General features: G+C 41.1%; 1 protein-coding gene across 1 annotated transcript; it reads right to left on the reverse strand.

Annotated features, from left to right (window-relative positions):
* Positions 1–95: 95 nt before the first annotated feature.
* Positions 96–4,564, reverse strand: cldn11a (claudin 11a). The gene is made up of 3 exons (XM_067479807.1): positions 4,124–4,564; positions 3,753–3,917; positions 96–1,511 (listed from the first exon to the last, which is right to left on the reverse strand). Exons 1-3 carry the CDS (start codon positions 4,347–4,349, stop codon positions 1,252–1,254), a joined length of 651 nt encoding a protein of 216 aa, XP_067335908.1. The 5' UTR covers positions 4,350–4,564; the 3' UTR covers positions 96–1,251.
* Between the last annotated feature and the right edge of the window lie 7,124 nt (positions 4,565–11,688).

An 11,688-nucleotide genomic window follows, 5' to 3' on the forward strand; every position in this document is an offset into this window, starting at 1 on the left:
TTTCTGTCTCCATTTGCACCAAATTCCAACTTTTCACAAAGACAGATGATGTGTGGGATGAAATAATCTTCAATGTGACAGACTCCAGACAAAGGCAGCTTTTATTATTCTGTCTTTATTATAGAAAATCAAACAATAGCAAACCGGTGAAACAATAAATAGGCACGTAATACTGCTTCTGTAGGGATCCGGGTTGGAAATATCAGGTTTCATTAGCTTGGGGATATTGTGTTCCATCTGTGAGATATTCAACGTTCCGTCATCACATTTCTGCAGAGAATGTAATCTACATATTCTAGTGTTTCTCTGCAATACAAACCTGATTGATGTGAAGGAGATTAAGCTTTGTTACCCACACTTAAAATAGGAGCATGTTAGTCAAAGAAAAGTATGAAAGACAACCTAAATTATGATATATTTATCAACTTGCAGAGTTATGAACAAACTTAAACATTAATAAAGTTAGAAGGTATTTTTCCCAGTTTCTAACAAATGCTAAACCTGACTAATGCTTATGGGTAAAGCATGCGTGTGAAATGTATGTCCCCATCATTCTACAGTCATTTTGCAGTGAAAGTGGGAAAAAAAATCAATCAGTATGTTTTTAAGATCTATCCCTCAAGAAGCAAATGCACTTGAGAGTTCTGTAATATTTTTTTTAAAAAAAGTCAGCGTTAATGAGCATACTGTATTTTCAATATCAAAACAAGAGATCATCATGGTATAGGATTTAAAAAACATTTATCAATAATGACACTCATATGATTTTCATCTGTTCACAATAGAAAAACTAAATTTAGGTCTAAATCGCTTTTTTTGGTTCGGAAGGCCTCCAATGATTAGGACTTCCAGCTGGTCTGTGGCAGTTACACAGAGGCTTACACAGTTGTGTAAGAAATTGGGAGAGTCCAAACCACACCCAACATGAGGAGGCTGGAAGATGAGCTCTGTGATACAAAAACAATCCACTGGCAAAAAAAAAAAAGAGCTCCAACAAAAACAGTCTTTGTTTGTTTAGATGTGTGAGTGTCTCTTTTATGTATGTTGGAGAGCGTGATTCAAGAATTTGTGTATTTTCTTCTTCACATAAACCAACACGAGTGAGTGTGTTTATGTGTCTCCTTCTATTCTAGTATAGGTTTGCATGTAATTTTAATTGTGTGTATTTGTGGACTCTTATGTATATTTCTCTATACACAAAGTAAGTACAGTCCCCCACATGTCCATGTGAGATTCAGAATCTCTCCCATTTCAGACGTGGGCGCTCTTGGCGTGATTGACAGAAGAGGCAGCTGGTTGGTTGCCGCTTCCCTGTTTGGAGTAGTAGAAGCGATTGTTGCTCTGTGACGAGTGGGAGGACTCTGAGGAGCAACAGGTGAAGATGCACCCACCCAACAGGAATAAGATAGTGCCCACCCAGCCAGTGTAAAGGGAGAAGCCAAACGACATGAGAGCATGCTCTTGGTGGGCCCCAATAGGAAACCAGACTGTAGATACCAAACCACAGAATGCTGAGGGAAAAGAGGAAGAAAAACGGTTACATTTGGAAAATCATGTAGTGGAACCTAAATATGACACAAGCATATTGGAAAAACACATGTATGTTCACTATCACTCCACAGGGTTTAATTTTAATACAGGCTACAAACTTAACCTGGGGATGCAAATTAGTACAACAAAACAAAAAACAAACGGATTCCATTAAAACATTTGTTAAAAGTAACTCAACTGGGAATCTGAAAGGAGGTTCGCAGAACTCGATCAGTGTTTTACTTGCATAAAAATAATGCAGGATCACCAACGAGCAGACAAACAGACCAAACTAAGGATGCAAAATGGTGCTGTTGAATAAATAACCGTAGCGTATGTCTCGTTTCACCAGATGAATACAGCATGAGCTGTCAAAATAATGGTCCACATTCTTCTATATACACATTAATGATGTACCGTCATCACAATCAGTAGGCAAAGAGACAAAATAGGGATGCAAAACGGTGCAGCTTAAGTAAATCTATGAACACATTCTCAATTATTACACGAGCAGAGACACTCATGGTTATTTACTTTTGTAAGTTAGTATACATATGTTAGAATGTCAAGATGCTCTAGCATTAATGGTTGTTAGAATTCCCATCACTGCGTATTTCTAAAAGGTAAACGCCAAACTTTGAGTCTCTACAGTCATCATAGAAAACATACATTGAATACAACCTACGTCTCTCAGCTGGCCAAACTCCCTGCTTTAACATTGGTACATGTACAATTTGTATGTTGCAACTGGCCCCAGAACAGGGGAAGGTTGCAACATTGATGAAAATATCACAAAGTCAGTGTTTCACATAGTTGTGTGTGTGGATAGGCTAAACAAGTAAGTCATTATTCGTTTGTGTGTTTGTGTGTGTCTGACTTATTTTTCTGTGTGTGCATCAAATTAGTCCACATTAGACTCGCAGTTATGGCAGGTTTAAACAGCTCCTCCATCAGTGCATCAGTCGGTCTCATTGTCTATGTTTGTCTTTTTTGTTGTTATTTTCTTCCCGAGACTGTTCTTGGCCCTGCCAATCCATATCAATACAAAACATACATTTTGTTACGTTATGAAAAGCACGATGATAATATTGTGACAAGGTGCGACTGTCCCTACACTGACAGCCATGATAAGACGTGCTAGCCTTGAGTGTTGGAAGCTGAGAAAATGCTGATTAAAATGGTACGACTTTACAATGCCTCACGCAAACAGTTTAGACAGTATGACAAAAAAAAAATCTGGCCGCAAAACAAAAAAACATTTTTTGTCTTGAAATGTGCCTTTTTGATAAGAAAAGGTGATACCAGGGCTACGCTTTATCAGAACGGGCGAATTCTTAATCTGCAAATACCATGTGAACTAAAGGCTCCTCAGCTGATACTTTGGAGGATACAGTGAGATCAACAGCTTTTGGCTTGACCCTCCAGCCCTTCCTGCCGCAACCCTCCCATTTTATCCGGGCTCAGGGCTGGCCCTTGGTGACTGGGCGGGGCCACACCTGCATCCTGACCCAATCCTTTTCACTGAGGCACCAGTTCCTCACGCAGACACAGTAAACAACTGATAATTAAAGATAGACTCAAACTAACCATTTTTGCTGCCAGTGTGGTGTGAAAGGCAATAGGATTTTTATTCAGCTGCTCCTTTTGCAAACAAACACACAGACTTGCCAACAAATCCTTCCGGATCTAAAATAGTGGCACAGAACTAAAGACAGTCAGGAGATTTGCTGCTTTGTACACGCAGTACTCTAAAGTCTAGTGGGGTTATTGGAGGATGATGGCTGTAAATAAGACATAATCTGTACTGCATAAGTTGGAATAGTTTCATAAGGTCAATAACAGTGGAGTTTAGTTTGAGGGACATGGGTATTGGAAAATGTTGCTGGACCAGTCAAATATAAGCACATAGTTTCCATGTGGCTCAGGAGAACGACTGGGTGCGGATGAGAGTAGGTGGAGGGTAGGAATGTGATCAGATCTGGGGGCAACATATGGTGGATGACACATGTCATAATCACCGACCTCTGCTCTCAGCATTGGAATTGGAGGTTAACAGAGGTCACTTTCAGGAAGGCAAAAGGCATCCTGGTGCATTTGAGTGCATAAAGATTTGACTAACTATACTAAAATTCACATTCTGTCTGACAATGACATTCAGTCTTTGTCCACTAAATTGTTTGCAGATTTAGCCAGTGTGAATGAAATAAAGGTGAATTTCTTACCAGCTATGAGTGTAAGCACTCCACCCAGGATGGTGCGTTTGTTCTTAGAGCTCTGGGTTTCGCTGCCAAGGCTGATGCAGGGCATGGACATGAGGAGCATTCCTACCGCTGGGAGACCCAAGATTGATCCTGTGATCATCAGTGCGCGAGTGGTCTGGATGTATGCTGTGGAACGCACATGTGCCAAAGAACAGGGGAATGTTCATAAATACCAACACTGGTTAAATACATATTTATTCACCAAAAAATAATTGTATAATTTAAAAGGGTATGTGTTGGCTGAAGTGGGGAAAATTACATAATAAATTCGAAACCAGTTTGAATTTGCGTAATATATAAAAAATAAACAGTATAAAAGAACAGTATTTTACCTGGCAGGTCCAGGATCTGCGTTAAAGAGCCGCAGTGGTAGAGTCCTGGGGAGACCACGCAATTCTCCCAGGGTCCCTTGGTTTCAAGCTCGTCCATCTTCTTGCAGGTGTTTAAACCATATTTACACATATATACCCAGTCGTTGGTGGCTGTCGCGATAATGATGCACAGCCAGCCGATGCAGCTAATGAAAAAACCGCCCAGGTGGAGACAAGAATTCGCCATGGCGCGAACCGTGCGTAAAGACCACTTTTATGAAACCTTTAGTAGACTTTTTAAAAAGCGAGAATAAGTAAGTGAACTGTGGAGTAATACGGCGTTCAGTCTAATCTTAAAATTGATATTCCACCACACAAGTAAATCCACAGTTAAGGTTTTATCTCAGTTCCAACTCAGTCCCATCAATTGAGCTCTGTTGCGCACTTGAAATAAATTAAGTTTTCACAGTAACATGGATTTTATATGGAAATTCTGCCAGTGAAAAAAAAAACTTTGAACCAATCAGAACCTTAGTTTATGTTATCAAAAGTCCCCCCACCCCCCCCACCCCCCCCCCCCCCCACACACACACACCCAACATATAAAAACACATACATACACATCCCACTCCTCTCTCTACAAAACACAAGAGCGCCCTGCCCCTTTGTTATATTAAATACAGTCTGTTGTGAGACCGTGAAGCTGGCTGCGTTGAGAGCTGAGAAATGGAACAGGAACTCCGCTGCCATCTGCTGGCGGCATTGACCTTTCTTACGGTCAGTACAGTGCACAAACTAGTGTAAATACCTAAGTAAAAGTAACTAAGTAAAAAAACAACACTCCTCTACAGGTGGAAGTACCAATTCATGTACTCCACTAAGAAAAGATCGATGTGTGGTGCTGTTTATAACATGTTGATGTTTTACTCGTATCTATTTGACTCTCAAAGGTAAAAGAAAAATGGTAAAGAAAAGTAATGGTAATAAATGCAAATTAAGAGCAAAAGTACGACTGGTAATGTCCAGCCGGATTTAAGTCACATACTGACAGGTTGTTAATCCATAGTGATACATCACCTTCAATGTATTAGTTAACTAGATTTAGTAATCTAAAAAAATATTAATAACTAAAGCTGTAATATAAATGTAGTGGAGTAAACGTTGGAATATTTATATCACAAATGATGTGAAGTAAAAGTAGCCCAAAGTAGAAATAGTCCATTAAAGTACAAGTACATTTAAAATTGTACTAAAGTGCAGTACTTAAATAAATTAAATAAATTACTGAAAATTATTATGTCTCTAACCGGTCAATTAATCACATTGCACTGTACGCAACCACTATAAATTCCCTTGAATATTTACGCCCATCCGGCTTTTGTTTACTATGTCTTATGCTTTCTCACATCACGTGCACTGATGGTTTAGTATCTTACACCCTACATTTGATAATCACTGCTCTGTGCTCCTAGTGACCAACAGAGGGGGATATAGCACAGCTGTGTCTGCAGCTCACCTTCAGGTACTGAGGGATGTAGTGTTTCCCTTCCTCCTGTCTTTGCTGGATGGAGTCTGCCATCACTCGTATCAGGCGGTGACATGGGACAGCAGCAGCATAGCAATCAGTCTAAGAAAAGACACCGAGAAACTTCTGATAGTTACACAAGGTCACGGACCATAATGGCGTGTTTGACCCACTTATTCCCACCATGTTTTGCCCACTGCACTTATGAACCCATGGCTATGTGGGCACTTATAAGACTGCTTGCTCGTAGCAACACATGTATGTTCTTTAGTGCCTGTTTTAGTTTTTATTAACAGGCTTAATAAATGATTATTTATTAAGCTTAAGCTTTATTAAGCTTATTTTATTCTATTGTAATCCAATGTAATCCATTTGTTGTTGTTGTTGTTGTTGTTGTTTATCTTTCGTCCGAAATTAGGGAAACACAAAGACAACAATGTATCTACAGGTATAAAAGCTTGTGGAAAACACAGTTCATTGTATTTTGTTGCTCAGTTTTTCCTGCAGATGCTTGTAAGTGAAAGCCTTCCACTGAAAATATGGCTTTTTGCTGGCTGCTGCAGAAGGTGTTGTTCATCCGCTGTGGCTTTGTCAGGTTAGAAAAAAGAAAGCAGTTGTTCTAAATCCGTGTTTATGTTTTAAACTTCTCATTGTTTTTTTGACAACAGATGCGTTTTACTCAAACCAGTTGTTTAAAAAACAGAGCTTCAGGCACTCGTTGAAATTTCGGCGATTAATAAAACTCTAACGTAAAAACTCCGAGCCCCTGACCCTTCTCTGGTCAGCCCTACAGCATTTACACCAACCCCAGCTGACACTCAAGCATGGATGCTTATTTTTTGTCTCTTTGTGGTCTTTGCAGATGGCAATTAGGGTGTGCTATCACTAAGGGTTAGGATTAGGTCTGGATTTTATTCATGTATGCATGTGTGGTGCAACACATGCATACATGAATAGTAATTTTTGTGTGTGTCTCAAAAAGTAAATATAAAAAACAAACAAACAGCAAAAGTGTTTGTGTGTGTGTGTGTGTCACATCGAGAAAAAAACTGCTAAAATACAAACACGTTATATATCATTGGGGTAAATGTTTTGAGCAAGTCAGTTATATAAACTGACACTGTCTCACTTCATCTTTCCTGCCGGTCCTATGTGTCTCATTCATATATTTACTTGCAACTGCACTCTTTTAATAAAGTTGTCTGCCCAGACAGACAGACAGACTGACTGATGGATGGATTGATGGATGGATGGGTAGCTAGATACTGTAGATAAATCAACAGAGTCCAAGAAGCAGAGTGAGTGTGGGACACACCCCAGTAGGATTCCCAGAGTGTGTCTGATGCATTAGGAGGGAAGCGGTGAGAGAATGGCAGTATTATGCTAATAGGGTGAAAATTGCAACAGTGATGCTAACAGAGACGCATGATGGGATTTTACCCCCCTGGAGAAGGAATAGTGAGGCAGCAGTGCTTTTGGACATTGTATTTACATGTGGGTGGGTGTGTGGGTATGTGGGTGGGTGTGTGGGTGGGTGGGTGGCTGCCTGAAAGTTTAAAATACAGTGGAGCAGGAGTGAGGGGAAGGACGGCAGAGTAACTCCTCCTCTACCCTTCATGCTGTCAGAGCTGCCAATCAGGCTGTGAATACGATGACGGGAGATGACAAACTCTTTGTCTCAGTGAAGCAAGACTACTGGTCCAGTTCTGAGCTGGGGATGCAGTTGAAGAGAGTGAGTTATGAAGGGGGAGGTGAAGGGAAGCGATGATAGAGTGATTGGAGGAAGAAGGGAACCTTTTTAGACTAGCCCACTATGATGGAGTGGCAGCCATTCTGGATGAGTCATCCTGGCCTGGGGGAATGACGGGTACTTTTTCAAATACTTGTCAAGTCACATTCTGTGATTAACAGGAGGCAGAAGCCGCGGAGAGGAAGATCTACGCTGCAACAGTGACGTGACTGATGGGGCTTCTGTCAAATAGCCACAAAGCTGATCTGTTGGGAAAAATTAAAAAACGATATATTGATCGTTTAATTCTGAAACACATCATCACGCAACATCTGCAAAGTTATTATAAAGCATTCAGAGGATCAGGCTGCCTTTTAAAACTTTCCTATTTCGTCAAATGCCCTCTGGATCACTGTTTCTCATGACTTAAAACTGTAAAAATCAGATTCACCTTGCAGGTTCTGATTCTTTCTTTGCACAGAATCGGTCTCTGTTTGGCCTTTGTGGGTCTAGAGGTCATTTAATCGCCTGTAGCTCACTGGTAAAATACTCCGTTTAAAATAAATGATCCCGAAGTTCTGTGGAGTAAAACTGAAAGCTGCATATTAGTGGAAGTTCGGCATGGTTTCTGCTGACATTTCAAGTTTTTAATGTAAGGCATTCTTCAGCTACTGTATTTAACCTGGAGCTTCCAACAAATCTAAGTTGCTTCTTAGTTATACTAGTGAAAATGATTTTATATCCCTGGCTCTATGTCTGCTGTTAATGTGCATATCTTGTCTGATTTTTTGCATAGGCATGATTAAGATGGATTACACTCATGTCTTTATGCTCTCTGGCAATATGCATAACCACGTCCTGTTATAATGTTGTTGTCTGAGCTGCCAAGCACCTGTTTGAAATGCGCGATGTACTTTCTGGTTGTTTTTACATGCAAACTTGTGCACAACTGGCTTCGTTCTTAACAAAGGATACATTGTTTTCGCTTGTTCAAATGTCTGTGGCTGCTCACAGTTTATAACTTTAAAACAGGGCTAATACCCAGCAGTTCGCTCTACTGGATTGTCACCGACAATCATGTTGCATATTGGCTGCCAAACGCTCAGTGTCACGGTTTGGAACAAAACCTTCCAGTAAAAAACATCTAGTGGCCAAAGTGGTGCTTTATGCTCCCACACACATCTCTTTTGTCTCAGACTGCTCTATAGACGACAGAACAGATGGAGTGTGTTGCTGCAGTGGGAGCCGAGTCGCAACTTGATTTGTGTCTAATCCTCCAGTGTGTCTGCGGAGTAGCAGCCATCACTCACAGCTAACTGTGTTAGCCATTAGTATCAATTAATCTTAACAAACGCTGTTGGCCATTACACTCAATACATCACCACAGGCTCTGCTAACTACATACCCCACAGAACACAACAATGCAGCGCAACCCAGTCGCTCTGTGGGAGAAGATGAGAGATACATGTGTCATTCCCCATATGGCTAAGTGGTAGAGAAAGAGAGTTACAACTAGAAATATGGAAAGGGACAGAGGCAGGAGGGGGAGAGTGAAAAAGAAGCTAATACTGTATAACTCATTCTGGCCCTTAGGGACTGAGGGGCGCAGCTTCTGTCAACACAGTAAATATACTCTCTGTATTTGTCATAATAGTTCATTAGTGCTGGGAAGAGACTTACGGTGGCTGAGGTGAAAAGAGTGGATTAGGGAAGGGGCTTTTTGTTTTCCAAAATACATGTTATGAAACTCTTATACATAAATATATTTTAAAACTCCTTGACAGTTGGCACCTTCCTACATAAACTTATTTTCATTAAGCTTTAACTCCCTCCTTCCCTCTATGCCTCTATCCCTCTCTTTTTCTTCTGTCTCTCCAGCTTTTTATAACTGCTTAAATTAGCCACCTCATCATTCTGCTCTTTATAATCCTCCCTCCCCCTTTCTCCTCTGTTGTCACCACGAATAGAATAATCTATTGCTCTTTACATAGTGGGCTGTGCATTATCTTATGTGGGAGATGGGAATGTGTTGGGCAGTGAGACAGAGGGAACGAGAGAGTGATGGGGTGTGTAGAGAGAGGGAGACATGTCATGACTCATATATCGTTTTGATGAGAGGCTCTGCAGTCCTGGAGTTTAAGTTGGGACACATGTGGACTGTGGGGTTACATTACATTACTTAAAGAATTCACTGAGCATTTGGGGAAAAGTATTGAATTGTTTCAAGAGTTATATCTGAAGATTGATATCAGCCAAACTAGAACGTTAGATGTGAGCTACTGTACACCTAAGCTGGAAGAAAATGTCTATACCCCCTACTAAAGCTGACATATTTAGACAGTGCATTGTTTTATTTAAGCCATACATGGACAGAAAATGAGACACAGCTGCAGAGGCAAACTCTCAGGAAAGGCAAATATTTGGTGAACACAAAGAAATTTTGGGAAAAGACGGCATCAGCGACACTTCATATATAACTATAACCCTCCTTAAACTACCATAAAGCCCCATACAGTGCACTGCCACTCCTTCTACACACCCCTAGCACCTTTTATATAGTTTACCAATTCATGCATGTAGACAATTTACTTGCATACTTTGTGTAGGACTGGAGAGCTTACAAGGTTAGCCACAAGGGGGCAGACTGGGGCCTAATCATTTGTGGCCAACAAACAGAATGTCTGTGGCAACAGCCACAAAAATGGCAGGTATGTAGATACAAGTAGTTATGGACAAGTTTTTCTCCGAAATGATTTGCTATTGTGGTGGTGATACAAAGCTGCTGCTCTGCCTCAACGATCATACGCAGGACTGCATCTCACCTACGTGCAGCATCACATTGTGGCGACGTGCACAACAGGTCCCCATTTTGCAATAGTGGACAAGTAAGTAAAAGCCAGTATATCAGTGGTGTAACTGTCTCCTTAATAGGCTTTTTTGTCCCCAGTTTGCTGCCTTTTAAAGAGGCATACTTGCAAGTGTGAGCACTGAGACACAAGGCACAAGAGCTGATCCCCTTCAGGATTGCCTCATAGGTGAATTTCATCACTTATTTTTTTTAAATTAAATTAAGTATAATAGACGGGGATCATTGACCCAAAAAGATCATTACTTATGCATGACTCCAGCATCGGGTTATATCTTGCCATTCCTCAATTACCAGCTAACAGACAGGGCATGTTGAAACAGGGTCACGCCAAAGCCTTAGCCTCCCCACGTATATTAGGCAAAATCTCCTTCCACTCACCTCCCTAGCCCTCTCTGGGACTCTCCGGGGAATGTGGAGAAGATTGAGTGCTTCATTGTTTCTGCTAATGTGCTTTAGCTGCCCGTCAAAGAGGCAGCTGGGAGCTGCTCCCATCTTAACCTTCAGCTTGTCTCCAACAGTTAATGCAGGTGTACATGAATGTAGGCACCTTAGTATGGCAGCACGCACTCCCACCGTGTGTGTCCATGAATGTTATGGATTTTTTGTGTGTACACTGTGTGCAACTGTTAATGGTAATGTTTTTTAAATGTGTTCCCATGGTACTTAGTTACACATTCCTCTGCATCCGTCATCCTGTTGCCATCCTAAACAAAACTTTCATTTTTTAGTTTCTCTCTGACTTGTCTCCCTCCCAAACTAAATATTTGCTTAAACATACCAATGCATTTAAATGTATTTACCCCCTATCTGCCTTCACTCCCTGACTGCCAACCCTGCTATCCCCCTCTTAAATAAACCAATTTAATCATGGAGGCTTCTTTGCCCTTGTGCATTTCTGTGTGTGTGTATGTGTTTACTTGTTTGTGCCTTAAAGTGACTGTGGGTGTCTCCCACGGGCTTGTGTGTGTGTTTGCATGCATGCACGTGCATCCTCCTCTCACCCTGTCAGTGGTGGGTTCAGTGATGCCCAGCATACTTAACCAAAATCTGTGTGACCTTGCCAGTCAGCTACTCACTCAGCCATGACAGGGCATCTATTACACCTATACTATTATGCTATTTATGTGTAGGTGCATGTGTGTGTACGTGTGTGTGTGTGTGTGTGTGTGTGTGTTTGCATATTCCATATGTGCACATGAGGATGATCTGTCCTCCTCCTTCCTGTCAGTCTTGTGTAGCTTCAACTGTAACTGGCAGAAGAAGACCCCATTTTGTCCCCTAAGATCAGATGATTAGCATCTGATTGGGCCTTTAATCCTAATGACTTTTTCCACCACACGCTTTAAAGTCTGACTGGCTTTGTCACCCAGTTCCAGCCAATAAAGAACAGCTCCCTTCAGGCCTGTCCTGTAGTGACTGGTTGCATAATGTCACTGTTGGAATGTATTTGAATTTGGAAAGTT

Source organism: Channa argus, chromosome 16, assembly GCF_033026475.1.
Source record: "Channa argus isolate prfri chromosome 16, Channa argus male v1.0, whole genome shotgun sequence".
Taxonomy (NCBI): domain Eukaryota; kingdom Metazoa; phylum Chordata; class Actinopteri; order Anabantiformes; family Channidae; genus Channa; species Channa argus.

Coding starts and splice junctions, on each gene's coding strand:
- cldn11a (XM_067479807.1), bottom strand. CDS start 4,349: ATGGCGAATTCTTGTCTCCACCTGGGCGGTTTTTTCATTAGCTGCATC. Junction 3,918..4,123: donor GCAGATCCTGGACCTGCCAG/GTAAAATACTGT, acceptor TGCGTTCCACAG/CATACATCCAGACCACTCGC. Junction 1,512..3,752: donor AGTGCTTACACTCATAGCTG/GTAAGAAATTCA, acceptor CTTTTCCCTCAG/CATTCTGTGGTTTGGTATCT.